This window comes from Enhydra lutris, unplaced genomic scaffold (assembly GCF_002288905.1).
Source record: "Enhydra lutris kenyoni isolate GAN:26980312 unplaced genomic scaffold, ASM228890v2 scaffoldscaffold1, whole genome shotgun sequence".
Taxonomy (NCBI): Eukaryota; Metazoa; Chordata; class Mammalia; order Carnivora; family Mustelidae; genus Enhydra; species Enhydra lutris.
In genome coordinates this window covers 28,836,516-28,851,871 of record NW_019154085.1, presented here as the reverse complement: position 1 = coordinate 28,851,871, position 15,356 = coordinate 28,836,516, and the positions used below count along the sequence as shown (strand labels likewise).

The following is a 15,356-nucleotide window of genomic DNA, read 5'->3' as shown; positions in this document are numbered from 1 at the left end:
TCAGGGTCCTGGGATCGAGTCCCGCGTCGGGCTCTCTGCTTAGCAGGAAGCCTGCTTCCTCCTCTCTCTCTCTCTCTGCCTGCCTCTCCGTCTACTTGTGATCTCTCTCTGTCGAATAAATAAAATATTAAAAAAAAAAAAAAAAAAAATCTTGCCCCAGATTTTGGAAAAGGGAACAGGGGCAGAGGAAGACGGGTTTCTGATGCAAAGTGAACTCCCTTTCTACATTCATTACCTTGAAGCAAGGACTAATGGCGGTCGGCCAGCGCACAGGGTCCTTGAGGATGAGACTGACCAGCTGAAAGATGCTCGTCGTGTAGAAGGGAGGGGTGCCCACCGCCAGCTCATACAGTATGCAGCCCACGGACCAGAGGTCCGCAGTGTGGTCGTACGGGCGCTCTTCCACCAGCTCTGGAGACATGTAAAGTGGTGTGCCTTTGATGGACGTCAGCACCATTGTGTTGGTGCTCATCGCCCGGGCGAATCTGCGGGAGATGATGGAATGGAAATGGGAAGAGAGAACGTGAACAATACAAACCAGCCCTGGTGACCACCTATCACTTCGTGAGTTATCCCAAACCTATACAGACAGCACCTTCCTAAACACCTGATGGGAATCCCAGTCTCCAGCTCGGCTTCTACAGTGAGGCCCAGGGAAGTCAAGCATATGGTCTAACACTCCCGGCAGAATGAGAGGCAGCGACGGAAGGTCAGACCTCTCACCCAAAGTCACAGAGCTTGATGCCACCACCCTTGGCAAGAAGGATGTTCTGAGGTTTCATGTCTCGGTGGAGAATGCGGTGGGAGTGCAGGTAGTACAGAGCGGACACCAACTGGGCGGCAATGGCCTGAACCTAGGGGTCACACAGGTAGGAGAAAGAAAGGAGAGGTCAGAGGAAGGAGCCTACTGAGGAACCCAAAGACACTTCCCTATATTATTGATGTGATCATCTCTTCTTTTTCTTTCTTATAGAGCTTCCCTTGACACCTGCCTTAGTTCTTGCCCCCCATTCATTCATTCTTTCATTTGTTCACTCACTCGTTGAAGAAAAACAACCATGGATGGACAGATCATCCCGTGCCTCTCAGATGCATCATTTATAAGCTGATGGTAACACCACCACCTCCTGGGGCGCCTGGCTGGGTCAGTCATTAGGTGTCTGCCTTCGGCTCAGGTCATGATCCCAGAGTCCTGGGATTGAGCTCTGCATTAGGCTCCCTGCTTGGAGGGAAGCCTGCTTCTCTCTCTCCCACTCCCCCTGCTTGTGTTCCCTCTCTCGCTGTCTCTCCCTCTCCCTGCACCCCCATCAATTAAATAAATAAATAAAAATCTTTAAAAAAAAAAAATAATGATACCACCTCCTGCATCGGGATCCCTGCTCAGCAGGGAGCCTGCTTCTCCCTCTCCCCCTGCTCATGCTATCTCTCTCACTCTCAAATAAATAAATAAACTCTTAAAAAAAAATAATACCACCTCCCTTATAGGGTTACTACAAGGATTAAAGAAGTTACAGCACACCATGCTCAGAATGGTATCTGGCACTTAGTAAGCCTTCAATACACATTAGCTATTGTTAAATAAAACAAAGTCCTTTTTCTCAAGAGACATGGTCAAACAAATAAGATACACAAAATGAGCAAGATGATGACTTACAAATAATAATGCTCAGAGGGAGATGGCACGCTTCAACAGGATATCCAGAGGGGGTCTACTTGCTAGGTACAGAGAAATCCCTAGAACAAGTGTGGCTGGGGAACATGTTTGCCCCAATCCCGCTGTTAACCACTAAATCTTGGTGGTGGATCCTGCCTTCAGCACAACCCTTACCCTTTCCTGTCCTCTTGATACCACCACACTAGCTCTTCTTCCCTAAAGGTGCTTAGTGACATCAACAGCATTACTAGTAGCTAACTAGGGGTGCCTGGGTGACTCAGTCAGTTAAGAGTCTCCCTTTGGCTCAGATCAGGATCCTGGGGCCCTGGGATCAAGCCCTGCATTGGGCTCCCTGCTCAGCAGAGAGCCTGCTTCTCCCTCTCCCTTTCAGATCTTGGAAGGGAAGGGAAGAACCTACTGTTCTCCCTGCTTGTGCTCTCTCTCTCTGTCAGATGAATAAATAAAATCTTAAATAATAATAATAATGATAACAATAGCTAACTATGTTGAATGCTGTGTGTCAGGCACTCTTTTAAACCCTTTACATGGATTAATTCACGAACCTTCACTACAGCCTCATGAGACAGACATTATAATTATATCCATTTTTTAAATGAGGAAACTGAGAACAAAGAGGTTAAAATAACTTGCCCCTGAAGAACCAGCTAGAAAGTGGCAGGGTCAGCCTTTGTACTCTGAGACTTTGGCTCCAGTGTTCACACAATTTCCTGGCATACCACACTGTCTCCATTTACACCCAGAGTCTTGCATTTTCCTTGGGAGTTTTCAAAATGGTAACTCTCAGTGCCCTCAGCTTTCCCTATCAGTCTCTTAAGCTGAAAAGACGTCAGGGGAGGGGAGAAGTTTAACCTAGGGAACATACCTGGTCTTCAGGAAGTTTTCCGTCATCTTCCAAGATCTGAAAGAGCTCTCCCTCAGCGTAGTCTGTCACCACCACCACCTGCAAGGAGAAGACAGAGGTCCTGATGGCTCCAGCTTGATACATTCTGAGGCCGGGAAATTTCTGGGACCGTTCTTTTCCGGGAAGGGTGACCCAAAACCGAAGGGCACCTCTTTGTCTGTCTCAAAGCTGTCAAGCATATGTACAATGTTGGGATGCCGCAGACCCCGCATGATTTCAATCTCTCGTTGCAGATTTCTCAGCTCCTTCTCTGAGCGTCCCAGTTTTGGAATGAACTTCAGGGCCACCACCTGTCAGTGGTAAGATGAAAAAGAGTAAAGGCCTAACCACACTATTGAAACATTCACCTGAGAGCTCCAGAATTCAGGCTTTCGATTGTGAGAGCAAATTCTCATTCCTCACCAGTCTCCTACTCCCCTTCCCCATGGTACCTTGGCCTTATCCAGCTCCTCCCCGCCGCCAACCCCTTGCCCTAGGAAACACCAGCCTTGGCCAGACAGATCCCTTTGGTGGATTCTGGGAGAGGTGTTCTGATCTGGGTAAAGAACTCTGATTTAAGAGATTTAGGGGAAAGAGAAGGAAGAAACAATGAGGAAAAAAGAACAGCGTTCAAGTGGTCAATCTCTTCTTACATGGTATGATAGAGGAAAATTAACAGTAAACATAAAATTTATTTATTGTTTACTATATGCCAGACACTGTACTAGTATAGTAATTCAGCACAAATCACATTTAATCCTTGAACTCCATTAATCAGATACTACTCATAAATACCCTTATTGTAGAGATGAGGAAACAGACACTGAGAGTTTAAGTAACTTGTTCAAACTACTCATCTAGGATCTGAACTCAAGTAATCCAATATTAGGGCCCAATACTCTGTGAGAGGAATGAGGGAGTCAGTTCCTCAGGAACACAGGTCGGTATTCTGGTCCCATTTTCCACCGTGGCTTTAAGTACAGAATCCCACCCAAGAGATACCCCTCTTTGTTCACCACCTGAGCACTGTATTTTCTTCGACCCTTGTACACCCTCCCAAAGGAGCCTTCTCCAATCATCTCCAACACGTGGTACTTTTCCATGACAGAGGTTTCAGGCTCCCTCAGAAGGAAGGAGGTAGAGATGGTGGTGAAGGGCTACAGCTCCCGGGGACAGTTCCACGCATCTAGGAAGCCTGGTTCGGGCATGGAAGAAAGGTTAATTAATGTTAGCCACCTTGCCTTTTCCTTTTTCATAATAATCAGCTCTCAAAAACATCGTAGGGTAGAGATCTTGGAACGAACAGAGCGCCTCCTGTCGTTCTCCCTCCCTTTCAGCCACCTCCTGTCCCCCAGGCCAATCTCGTTCCCACCGGACCCCGAGTCCCCCTTCCACCTCCACGCAACCCCGCCCACCCGACCCCTCCCCCTGTCCCTCTTCCTCTCCCTCTCCTTCTCCCTCTCTTAACCGGCCTCGCCCCTCAGGCCCCGCCCCCTCCTCCCAGCCTCGCCCACGCGACCCCGCCTCCTCCGCCCAGCCTCGCCCACCCGACCCCGCCCCCCTCCGCCCAGCCTCGCCCACCCGCCCCCGCCCCCTCCATCCAGCCTCACCTACGGACCCCGCTTCTTCCAGCCTCTCCCAAGCTCCTGACACCTCCAGGCTCCTCAGCACCCCTCCCACGCCCCCTGCCCGCGCACTTCGGAGACCGGAGCCCCTCTCTCACCCCCAGCCTAGGAGCTTCAAGCTCCTCAGGCCGAGGGACGTCGACCCTGGCTTTCAGCCCCGCCCCTTCCGGCTGCCTGCAGACTTTGCCTGACTTATAACTCTTCTCCACCCCCACCGCCGGTCTCTTTAGACTCCCACTGCTACGAGTTGTACTCGCGGGAACTGGTCAGGGAGGTTTACAGGACGAAGGCGTTCAGAGATGTTGGGAGAGACGGCGGACCGCCCACAGGCACTTCCTAGGGCACTTCCGAACCGTCTCTCGGGCATCAGGACCCACGAAGGACCTGGAGTCTACGGTTGCCTAGAAACGGCCGCTTGCCTCCCTGCCTCCCTCCCTCCTCTAACTTGCAGCCCTGACTTCCCCGAGAGTATTTCCGGTTCCGGCTGTGGGCCGGAGAAGATATGGCGGCGTCTGCGTCGGCGGCTGCAGGGGAGGAGGACTGGTAACTTTGGGGGCATGGGCTTTGGCTGGCCGCCTGGATCCGGTCCGGGGGACTCATAGTGGCCGCGCACGATCCGCACGGCGGGCTTGTGGGGCGGAGCGAGGGAAAAGGGATGACAGAGACGCTGACATGTCTTCCTAAGAGAGCTTCTGTACTGGGGAACAGAACAGGAGGGTGGAGGGGCACTGATCTGATGGGAGAAGAGGCCGGATCTGCGCCGGTCAGGCCCGCTCGGGCTGCGCCTTATCTGGCTCGATCCCTCTTCTCCGGCCTCACTCCTCCCATTGTCCTGAAGTGGATTTGCTCGGGGTCCCGGAGGATGTCTGCTTATCAGCTCCTCCCACCGCCTTTTTTACCTCCCGAAACCGATGTCCTCCAGTCCCCGACCCCCTTTCCCCTTGGATCAGCCTATTTCCGCCGAGGCTTTTCTCAGCCGTCTCCCTCCCCGACCGCACTGAGGACCATTGTCTAAATAAAGCTTTACACCTCACAAAAAGCTCTCCTAGTCCTTCTCTGAAGCATTCTCAACAAGAGACCAAAACCTGGAAGGACTCTGGGATTGGAAATAGGATAAATGTGGGTTCACTCCACATTTTATTAGCGTGTGATGCTGACCAGGCCACCTCACGGTTCTGCGAGTCAGTGTCCTCCGAGGTTAAAAAAAAAAAGTGGGTGTGGCATCTACCTCAGAATAGTTGAGAGGATCACCGCGGATTTGTAACATAAAAGCCTTCTTTTTGTAACTAAGATGTGGGCCCGTGAGGGGACTAGATGAGGCCTGAAGACGTAAATCAATTTGCTATAAAGGTACGTAGTTTTGACTAGGAATCCAGGTTATCTGACTCTGAAGAATCTCACCGTTTTTAGTACTAGGACATTATACAATCCCCCGACACCCCCCACTTTTTTTGTCACCACCTTACCATCATCCCATTCCATACCTCACATCCAGGCCCAAGTCACAGCTAGGGTGGGTAAAGTATGGAAGGGCCTCTTAATGGACGTTACACCTCAGTATTTTATTGGTTCAGGGAACCCGGCCAGTGTCGTCCTTTTTGAGATCCTCTAGGCTCATGGTTTTCACCTTGTTTGGGTGGAACTTTTAAGATTCTGAGGAGACATTTCGAGCCATGGAGAGGGCAGTAGTGATTGCACAGCTGACTTGTGGTGCTCTGAGATTCCCACACTTATGTCAACCAAAACTACTCCACAGTAACCTATTTTATATTTGGAGGTGTCTAAGACTTAAAAAGAAAATTTGAGAACCAGTAATATATGAGTCATGCTAGGGCAGCCCTGTTCTGGATGAAGAGGGAACAATACCTATTAAGAAAGGAGACTGAACTTGCGTCTTTACATGCATTACCTGGGGAGAGCTATGGACTCAAGCTTATCACTAATCTTCAATGTCATTACAGCAGCTGTTTCTATCATTAAACATGTATGTCCTCTCATTTACATCAGGACCACCAGATCCTGACCTAACCAGGTTGATCGAGATCTGCCAGATAGCAAGGCTCATAAATACACTGAATGCTACTATATCCTTTCTTCTTTTCTTTTAAGGGAGAAGATTATATACAAAATAGAAAAGAGAACATAGATTAGCTACCATGGCCAAGATATTATTAGGTACTTTACATAAACAACTTTTTATCCTCACAATAATCCTGGAGAGTAGGTGGTATTATCTATATATGGTAGACAGTGTGACTCAAATTTACAGAGATACTTACTCAGATCATGTAGCTGCTGATTGGTGCCTATTACTCCAAAGCTGATGGCTCTTCTACTACATCATGGCCTTTATATCACCTAGATCTGTTTTTCTGTTCTGGTTGGTATCTCCTTTGAGTAGGCTTAGGGCAACTGATATTGGCAGTATGTGTAGACACTGGCATTCGCATGAACAGTGGTGGAGGGAAAGCCAGGAGTGGTACTGATAACCTAGATGTGAATCAGTGGACATCTTATTTCTCAGTCAGAGCGCTGGCCTACCAGCAGCACGATGGAACTTAAACAGGGAGTCCAGAAACCTGGCTCCAGTTCTAGTTCTGCCTCTGTTAAACTTTGATATTTGAGCTAGTCATTTCTCCTTCCCAGGAATCCATTTCCTCAACCGTAGACAGAAATGGTCCCTTAAACTCTGATTCCCATGCTTCCCACCTGGCCACTTGACAACTTCAGAAAACCTATTTCCCCCATTTTTATGGGGGTTAGCAAGAGCACGCACTCAGGCCGATTGCCAGTTTCCTATAAAGCCAGCCTTCATGAGCTCTAGCAGGCTTTAACGGGGAGAGCTGTAATGGTGAGTCAATCTCCCCCTGTCTCTCTAGGGTACTGCCTTCTGAAGTCGAGGTGTTAGAGTCTATCTATCTGGATGAACTACAGGTGGTTAAAGGAAACAGCAGGTACGTATTCGACTAGACGTGGCAGGAGTCCTCTTACTGATGAGAGGATTCCATGCAGAATCCCTGAGCTTTGATTCAGAGAAAATGTTCTCATGGAGACCAAGACAACTCGTTTAATCGCCCCCAAAAGAAAGCGTCCAGTGCTCACTTCCTGCACCCGCTTTACTGTCTCACTCCCATCTTCCCCCGTCCTCAAACTCCTGCCCAGTCACTTCCCCAACCCCAACTTCTTCTACCTGCAGATCCTCACCGTGGGAGATCTTCATCACCTTGCACCCTGCCACCGCAGAAGACCAGGATTCACAGTATGTGTGCTTCACTCTGGTGCTTCGGGTCCCGGCACAGGTGAGGCCCCGGCTTTAGGGCAGCAAAGCAAGGAAGGGGAGAAGCCCTGCGGTGGGTACTTTAGCAGTAACCTTATCTCCTCCCGCTAGTACCCCAATGAGGTGCCACAGATCTCTATCCGTAACCCCCGAGGACTCTCAGATGAACAGATCCAAAAGTAAGTTGGGCTGGACAGAGCAGGGAAAACGGGATACAGCTCAGTCTGGTGAGAGGAGGGGGCAGGCCTAATGCGTGCTTTGCCCTTTTCCAGGATTTCACAGGCACTGAGCCAGGTGGCCAATGCTGGGCTGGGTACTGCCATGCTCTATGAACTCATCGAGGTAAGAGGTGTGCTAGCTCTGGAAGCTGCAAGAGCTGTTTCTTTCAAGGGAGGTAGTGGGCCCAGAATCTTACGTACATATGGGGTCATTCATTGTTAGTCCTTGTTGAGGTGAGGCCTAAATTCAGAAAGAGATTTTCTTCTGTAAGAATTCCCCCCAACGACAGTTCTGTAGCTTCCCCAAGTGGTCTATGCTTATGATTTTGCCTCTTTTACTTGGATTTTTCTTGATTCCATTTCAGTGCATTCTTTTGGCAATGGCATCCGAAAGTAGCCAGAGATAGGGACCTTGCTTAGAGGGTCTCACCAGGAATGAACATTTGAAGGCTAGCCTGCCTTTGGAGCGGACTAAAAAGTCCTGGTTCTTCTACTCAAGACTTTGTACCCTAATGAAGTTAACAACCCACAGGGACTTCCCCGAGCTACAAGTTCACGTACACAGATAACTTCTGTTGCTTGGGATTAAAAACACACAATTTAGTACAGTCTTGTTTTCCTCAGCTTTAAGTTTTGAAGAAGAATGTTCAGAAAAGAATGAAGGTGGGCGGTCTGGAGTCAGCGTGGGCTTAGACCACTGTAGTGCTCCTGAGGCCGGCTTCCACAATGCAGCGTGGAACTCTGTGGAATTCCAGAGTATGAGCTATTTAGACAGCCACGCCCATGAGTTAGTTCGTAGCCCAACAGGACACCTTTTGAGTTCTCTGTCTGTTGGGGCTGTCCATGCCTTGGCTTTTTCTGAAAGCTGGCTCTAAGAACAATTTTTTGGGGGGAAGTGATCATCAGAGGGGGTGAACCACAGAAGGTGTCCCAGAAGATAGGAGTGTCACCAGAACATCCTGTTCTGTCCAGGTCTGTTATTTTCATTCCTGAGATGTATTAAAGGTTATCGAATGAATTGGGAGATCAGTGGAGGTGAATTTTGCAGCTGGGTAGATAGGGCAGGAGGGGCAGGGCCGTGGGGAATTGATTCCAGGCCCACGGAGCCTCACCCAGACAGAAAGGCATGAACGCTACCACACTACCTTGGTGGGAGACGGTCCCGCAGTCCATCCTGGGAATAAGTGACAAGCTTTGTGCACACAGTTCTTGCCCCTGCCTCCTTGTCTGAACAGTGTCTTCTCTCCTCCCAGAAGGGGAAGGAAATCCTCACAGACAACAACATCCCTCATGGCCAGTGCGTCATCTGCCTCTATGGTTTCCAGGTGGGGCTCGCTCTTGGGACCTGGGGTCAGCTCAGGACGGGCACTGGAGGGTTTGTGAAAGCTCTGAGGCCCTGCCCTATGCCTGTTCTCCCTTCAGGAGAAGGAGGCCTTTACCAAAACACCATGTTACCACTATTTCCACTGCCACTGCCTCGCCCGGTACATCCAGCACATGGAGCGTGAGCTACAGGTTCAAGGCCAGGAGCAGGAGCACGAGCGGCAGCATGCCGAGGCCAAGCAGGTCAGCACACCAGCCCCTGCACTCACCTGACCCCCCCCAAATCACATCCTTTCCTACCCCTCTGCTCCAGTGCCTCATCACCTTTTAGGGGTCACGGATATCTGAGGTTAGCGAAAGCTCACCTCTGTCCAGAGGAAAAGGGCATTCAGATATACACATGTACCCACTGCATGCAGTTTCAGAGTTCCCAGAGCTCTGCCTAGGGAGGCAGCCCCCACCCTGTCCTGCTTCACTGCTGAACAGAATGCCAGTGCCCTTCGTGCTTGCCCCATGCAGGTTAGGCTGGCTGATGGGTTGGGGCAGCTGGCGAGCACTGCGCGCTTTGAAGCAGGGCTGAGATTTCTCCTCTATTTTTAGAAGGCAGTCGGTGTGCAGTGTCCGGTGTGCAGGGAGCCCCTCGTGTATGATCTTGCCTCATTGAAAGCAGCCCCTGAGCCCCAACAGCCCATGGTAAGGGGATTCCCTTCTCATCTGAGCCAGGAATAGTGGTGTTCTCCAAGGAGGGAGGGATGGCATCTTGCTGGCCTTGAATGGGATCTCTGGAATTGGGCTGCTCCAGCGTGGGACCTTTCTGCAGAGATGCAGCGCTCTGCCCCAGGCTAAGGATCTGGGAGCCCAGATATGAGGGACAAACCCAGGAACCTCTTGCGGATCTCCTGACATGGTCCTGAAAGAGCAGGGTTCGAGTCTGCCTTCTGCTGCTTACTTTTCCCCCTGTTGTCCTACTCCCTTCCCTGCAGGAGCTATACCAGCCCAGCGCAGAGAGCTTGCGCCAACAGGAAGAGCGCAGGCGGCTCTACCAGAGGCAGCAGGAGCGGGGGGGCATCATTGACCTTGAGGCTGAGCGGAACCGGTACTTCATCAGCCTCCAGCAGGTGAGGGCAGGCTTTCCCACTCCTCCCTGACTGCTGCTGACCTTCCCACCGGCGCCCCTCTGCCCTGCTGGTCGCAGGGTGAGCTTTGTTCTGCCCTTGAGGTTATAGGCTGGTGGGGAAAGCCCCGGTAGTGAGCGAGGGGCCTGTGGTTCCCTGCTTTGGGGAACTGCATCTCCCTCACCACGTGTGCTCACTTCTTTCTAGCCTCCTGCCCCTGTGGAGCCCGAGTCAGCGGTAGAGGCCTCCAGAGGAGCCCATCCACCCAGCGCCCTTGCCACAGAACTGTCGGCCTCAGCAACTGCCCAACCCAACCCCGCAGCCCCTCTGCCTGTGGCCTCCCAGTACACGTGTGAGAAGATCCCAGGGGCTGGGCCAAATCAGCAAAGGTTGGGTGAAACCCAGAAAGCTATGCTAGATCCCCCCCGGGCCAGTCGAGGCCCCTGGAAACAGCCCGAACGGAGGCACCTAAAGGGAGGGGAGTGCCATGCCCACAAAGGTGCCAGTGACACCCAGGAACTGCCACTTCCCGAGGGGCCCCTCAAGGAGCCCATGGACCTAAAGCCAGAACCCTGTAGCCAAGGTCTTGAAGGTCCTCCCCAAGAGAAGGGCCCTGGCAACTGGCAGGGTCCCCCACCCCGCAGGACTCGGGACTGTGCTCGCTGGGAGCGTTCCAAGGGTCGGACGCCGGGTTCTTCCTACCCCCGCCTGCCTCGGGGTCGGGGAGCCTATCGTCCTGGCACTCGAAGGGAGCCCCTGAGCCTGGAGTCTGAGGATGGTTCCTAGCAGTACTGTGGGGGGCAGGGATGGGGGGGCAGGGGGACAATAAAGAGACTTGGCCTTGTTTGGCTCTCTTTACTTAGTAGTAGTGCCTAGCCTGTGCAGCATGGCTCTTTCTGAATTTCTAGCAAGACAAGTGTGGCAGGATAGCCTTGGCTTTCCTCTGAAGTCCCATTTTTCCCAAGAGCCCAGGGTCTGAATAAGAACGGGTCTGACATCTCAGTGAGTGTGGTAGAGTTCAGGAAAACTGGTAGAGGCCACATTTAAGCAAAATATGCGGGAACATAACATGCACACACACCCTTCGTATACATCCACATTTTTTAAAAAATTGAATGCATCTAAATGGAAGACTACACTTCCCTGTTTACCATAGTGTCTCTTCCAACTTGGCCTTAGCTTCTGTCCCCAGCACTTGCCTCTGTGGATGCCTGAGGGCCCCTGCTTTTTACTTAAGTACCCATCCAGGGAGGTTAGAAACCAGAGTGCTGTGGCAGGTGTTTATTGCTCCCAAGGGGGAGAGCCGAGCACAGCCTGTGCGTCATGTCCTCAGAGACTCAGCATTGTGAATCGCCCCTGCAGGGTCATTCTTATACAGCATGAAGTAGCCCTGTACCTGGGCGGGACTGATGTGAGTCGTAACCTGAAGGACACGTCCTGCAAAGGCCTCAGCCAAGGAAGGTGCTTGCCCTGGATAGAACCTCTGGAACATCTGGGTCAGCTGCCAGTGTGAACAGTAGCCCACATACTCCTTCATGTCTACTCGTCCGGGGCGTATCAGGGCAGGGTCCAGCCTAAGAGAACAAGGCAGCAAAGGCAGAGTCATAGACACAAATACCGCTGGGACCCCCCCAGAAATGACGGTTCAGGTGCTGAGGGGGTGCAGTCTTGCCTCACAGCCTCAGCGGGCCTCACCCCTCCTTACCTGTCAACATGGTTGGTAGTCATGAACACGATGCGGGCCTCCGTGGACGCCACGCCATCCAAGGCATTGAGCAGTCCGCTGAAGGTAAGGCGACCTAGACCTTGGTACTTGACTGGGTCTAGAGAGAGGCAGAGATAAAGCAGCGTGGCTGGTCATGACTTTGCTTAAACCCTCTACTCCCACCACATTCCCCGATGTATCAGTGCCTCTCGTGGACTCCTGCCAACCCCAGGCATCCTCAGTCAGCCCTCTTGATTTCCTTTTTCTTCCACTGCTCCTCACTTACTCCTATATGCTTAACCTTCCCCTTCCCTCAAAACTCCCCTCACTCACTCTCTGCAGCTAGGTCCCGGCTAAGAAAGGCTGCGTCCACGTCCTCCAGGAGCACCAGGCTCTGCTGCGGGGCCACACTCAGCAGGTGGTTGAGCCGGTCATCAGAGAGGCTGGAGTCCGTGAGGCTCAGCAGGCAGATGCTGTGCTCCAGTTCCCCCGCCAGGGCTGTGCTGTGGGGGATGGGAGGACAGGAGGTGGGCAACCTGGGGATCCATTCTCAGACCCAAATGCTTGTCCTCGCTGTCCTGGGTGGGTCTCAGAGACCTAACCCTTCTATCACGCGAACGCTTCTCATATCCCACATTTATCCTGTTCCCCAGTCCCCACATTCAAGTCCCTTTCCAACCCCACAGCCTTTTTTTTTTTTCCAGTTTACAGATTACAAGGAAATGTGACCCTACTCACATAAAACTGCTTTTTCCACAACCAGGGGGCCCATAAAGCAGGTAGCCACGTCTGTAGGGAATGCCTAGGAAACAGCCAAGAGGATCATCAAGACCTAAAATGAATTCCTGTACTCTACCCCAGATGTCCACATTCATTCCCAACCCTGCCCCCTGGTGGCCTGATGACCTTAGTGTGAAAAGAAATCACCCCCATGACAACTATTCTTTACCCTTGATCTCTGGGAAGTAGGCTAGAGCTTTATACTCGCCCTGTCTGGTCACAGAGACCAGCCTGTTTCCCCAGCTCTGACATCGCATCAAAAACACCCCAGCCAAGACCCCAGCTGCTGCTCACCTCTGTCAGTGTACCACTTGGGATTATCAATGAATTCCCGGACATCTCTGACAATTCGGTTGGCCAGACCCTGTTCTAGAACCACAGAATTCAGTGGCCGGCGGCGGCGTGGATAGCCAAAAGGACGCCACTCAGAGCCCATGGCTGTGTACATCACCGTCTTCCCTTCCTCCTGCTGCAAGGCCAGCTCTCGAGCTGGGAGAGAGAAGATGAGAGGAAGCCAGTAATTCCTCTTTGCCATGCAATTAGGCCAAGCTGTGCCAAAAGAGCTTCCCTCTTGGTCCCCTGGGCTCAGATCCAAGCTTCCCTTGCTCCAATGTCAAATGCCCCCATCCCTGCAACCCTCACAACAAAGCCAGCCCCTGCCATCCCACACCTTCCTCCAGGATGTTGAAGAAGACCTTTCGGTCAGTGCCCAGAGCTGTGAAGGTGACAGATTCCCAAGGGGTTCCTGTCTGCAGGTCTATCATCTGCATCTCTCGGCTTCGTTCCACTCGGATCCATTTCCCCTGATACCTGCATAAAAGTGATCCACGTGGGGTGAATGAATGAATGGGTCAAATCCAGCTCCCCTCATTCTCCTCTACTCTTGGAGCCCTCCCTGGTTCCCAAACTTACCAGATAAAGTGGTTTCCAGGGCTGGGGACAAATTCAAACTTGGTGGAGATGCGCCCACTCTCATGCTGAAGGTATGAAGTCTCAACACTGAGGTGCTGAGTACGGGTACTATGCTGGGTGAGCCAACTAAGCAACCAGGCGTAGCTTCGGTCTCGAGCAGGGACTTCCAGCGTGATCATGTAATGACGCCGGAATGCCACCAGGCCCAGCTGGGCACCCTTCCGGGCCAGGGCCAGGGCTGTGCCCACACCCACAAGCCCAAAGCCAGCCCCAAAGTAGGGATTGTCCTTTAGGGCGAGAATAAAGTCTGAGAGGGGCATCTTGAGAGGGAAACACTGAACTTACAGGCTCTGAGGCATTTTCAAAACCTGGGGGTGGGGGTAGTGGAAATGGGACAAAACACAAGATCAGTTTAGAAACCAGACTCTGCAATCCATCCTCACCCTTGTCCCCCCCTCCCCCAAAACCACTGCAGAAGCAGGGTGCAGGAAGGATAGGTGAGTGCTACTGTGTTTTCAATATTCTCTGTGGGGTGGAGGGAGGGGCTAGAAGGCAAGAGCCGACACTTCAGGCCCCTCTTTCCATTTTGCCCTTGATTATCCTGTTCGTATCTCATTTCCTGCCAGAGGACTAGGTCTGAAGATTGTTTAAACATGAGAAAGCAATGTAGTCAGTGTCTCATCAGGATGACGGAAAGAATTTTTGTGGTCCCTGGGAGTAGCTGAGATAGAAAGGAGCCCACTGGCCAGAATTAACAGGGAACGAAGAAGCTATTTTCTTCCACTGACCTGTCACTAATCTCATGCCTTATCACCATGATTAATGACCTTGAAATACCCTGTCCTTTACATGTTCAATTGTTAATGTCCTTTTTAGCCCTTTATTACCTCCCAACTAAACTGCCTCCTTAAGATTAATTTTAGTTCTTGAAATGTCATCTTAATGCTTCACCAAATTGCTACACAAGGACCCAGAACTTCCTTCCTAAATCTGCTTCAATCCTATTACTCTCCCTACTGCAACACCTCCAATGGCTGGCTCTCAACAGATCCCTGAATTAGGTCAAAATTCCTCTGCCCGGTACTCAACACCCTCCACAACACGGCGCCCACCTATCTTTCATAGCTTAGCGCCTAAAACTCCCTGTTGTACAAATACTCAAACCAGTTTGTTCTTGCTCAAGCAGGTGTCTTTACTCGGAACGCCCATTCTAATTGATTCCTTCCTTCTTTCCAATAGAAGACCTGTCCATCTGTTGCTTCCTCCATGGAGCTTTTCCCCCAACTCCCCCCAATAAAACGTGACCGAGTCTAATTCTAGATATCCCAAGAGACAGGAGGCTACGTTGTTTCTACACCTTCCTGGCCTCTGCACTTTGCGTAGGGCGCAGGGGGCACGCGTGGCGGTGAACTGACAGCCGAGACCACCGCCGAGGCTCAGAATAGAACCCAGAATGCCAAAATATCTATGCATGGAAGGCCTCAAACAAAGCGCTTCCCCATCCCGTCCCTTGTCGGACACCCAGAAGCCCCCTCCCGAACCCCCTTAACACCCCAGCTCGCGCCTCCGGCGGCGTGGTTTGGAGTAACCCGTCACTCCGCCCCCTTACCGCCATGACTCTCTGGCCCTCCCTCTCGATGGTTTCTGCCCCGCACAGTTGAGGGAAACGCCGCTCGGCCCCGCCCCCGCGTACCTTCACCTACTTCCCGCCACACCCACCCAGCGGGCCGTGCCACTCTGCCCCACAACTCTCGATGGTACTCCTTGGGCTTCTCGGTTGGAGAAAGGGGTAAGGGGAGACGCCAGAGAAAACCATAGAGTACCCCCGCCAGCCGACAAGGGGAAG

The 15,356-nt window shown here is 51.8% G+C and overlaps 3 protein-coding genes across 7 annotated transcripts in view; 1 reads left to right on the top strand and 2 right to left on the bottom strand.

The window, feature by feature from the left end:
- The window catches only part of LOC111143262 (serine/threonine kinase 36), a 22,988-nt gene extending 18,730 nt beyond the window's left edge, over positions 1 to 4,258 (bottom strand). For 2 of the 3 annotated variants that reach the window (XM_022496894.1, XM_022496900.1), the window contains exons 1-5: positions 3,575 to 3,990; positions 2,726 to 2,866; positions 2,538 to 2,615; positions 724 to 854; positions 236 to 485 (exon numbers count right to left, since the gene is read on the bottom strand). In XM_022496894.1, the coding sequence (XP_022352602.1) occupies positions 236 to 485; positions 724 to 854; positions 2,538 to 2,615; positions 2,726 to 2,866; positions 3,575 to 3,658 (684 nt within the window). In that variant the 5' untranslated portion in view covers positions 3,659 to 3,990. Of the gene's footprint in view, positions 1 to 235; positions 486 to 723; positions 855 to 2,537; positions 2,616 to 2,725; positions 2,867 to 3,574; positions 3,991 to 4,165 lie in introns of those variants that run through there. The other variant, XM_022496887.1, reaches the window with a different exon arrangement.
- Positions 4,259 to 4,667: 409 nt separating this feature from the next.
- LOC111141335 (ring finger protein 25) lies at positions 4,668 to 11,109 on the top strand. Its single transcript, XM_022493802.1, has 10 exons — positions 4,668 to 4,723; positions 7,060 to 7,134; positions 7,377 to 7,479; positions 7,569 to 7,636; positions 7,730 to 7,799; positions 8,929 to 9,000; positions 9,098 to 9,241; positions 9,599 to 9,691; positions 9,982 to 10,116; positions 10,321 to 11,109. The coding sequence occupies exons 1-10, from the start codon at positions 4,683 to 4,685 to the stop codon at positions 10,897 to 10,899; spliced, it is 1,380 nt and encodes a 459-aa protein (XP_022349510.1). The 5' UTR covers positions 4,668 to 4,682; the 3' UTR covers positions 10,900 to 11,109.
- An 84-nt stretch (positions 11,110 to 11,193) lies between these two features.
- Positions 11,194 to 15,193, bottom strand: LOC111141577 (mitochondrial chaperone BCS1). 3 transcript variants are annotated; one of them, XM_022494233.1, is made up of 8 exons: positions 15,120 to 15,146; positions 13,511 to 13,878; positions 13,269 to 13,408; positions 12,893 to 13,087; positions 12,557 to 12,620; positions 12,152 to 12,321; positions 11,819 to 11,936; positions 11,194 to 11,687 (listed from the first exon to the last, which is right to left on the bottom strand). In XM_022494233.1, exons 2-8 carry the CDS (start codon positions 13,828 to 13,830, stop codon positions 11,435 to 11,437), a joined length of 1,260 nt encoding a protein of 419 aa, XP_022349941.1. In that variant the 5' UTR covers positions 13,831 to 13,878; positions 15,120 to 15,146; the 3' UTR covers positions 11,194 to 11,434. The 3 variants fall into 3 exon arrangements, with proteins under 3 accessions (XP_022349941.1, XP_022349951.1, XP_022349959.1); XM_022494243.1 differs by lacking the exon at positions 15,120 to 15,146 and having other exon boundaries at positions 13,511 to 14,959; XM_022494251.1 differs by lacking the exon at positions 13,511 to 13,878 and having other exon boundaries at positions 11,201 to 11,687; positions 15,120 to 15,193.
- Positions 15,194 to 15,356: the final 163 nt, after the last annotated feature.

What these genes read in the sequence shown, in the direction of transcription:
- LOC111141577 (XM_022494233.1), bottom strand. Translation starts at nt 13,830, where the DNA reads ATGCCCCTCTCAGACTTTATTCTCGCCCTAAAGGACAATCCCTACTTT. An exon ending in CTTCAACATCCTGGAGGAAG is followed by an intron (nt 13,088 to 13,268) that starts GTGTGGGATGGC and finishes TCTCTCTCCCAG; the next exon opens with CTCGAGAGCTGGCCTTGCAG. An exon ending in CAAGTGGTACACTGACAGAG is followed by an intron (nt 12,621 to 12,892) that starts GTGAGCAGCAGC and finishes GCTGTTTCCTAG; the next exon opens with GCATTCCCTACAGACGTGGC.
- LOC111141335 (XM_022493802.1), top strand. Translation starts at nt 4,683, where the DNA reads ATGGCGGCGTCTGCGTCGGCGGCTGCAGGGGAGGAGGACTG. An exon ending in GTGGTTAAAGGAAACAGCAG is followed by an intron (nt 7,135 to 7,376) that starts GTACGTATTCGA and finishes TTCTACCTGCAG; the next exon opens with ATCCTCACCGTGGGAGATCT. An exon ending in TGCTCTATGAACTCATCGAG is followed by an intron (nt 7,800 to 8,928) that starts GTAAGAGGTGTG and finishes CTCTCCTCCCAG; the next exon opens with AAGGGGAAGGAAATCCTCAC.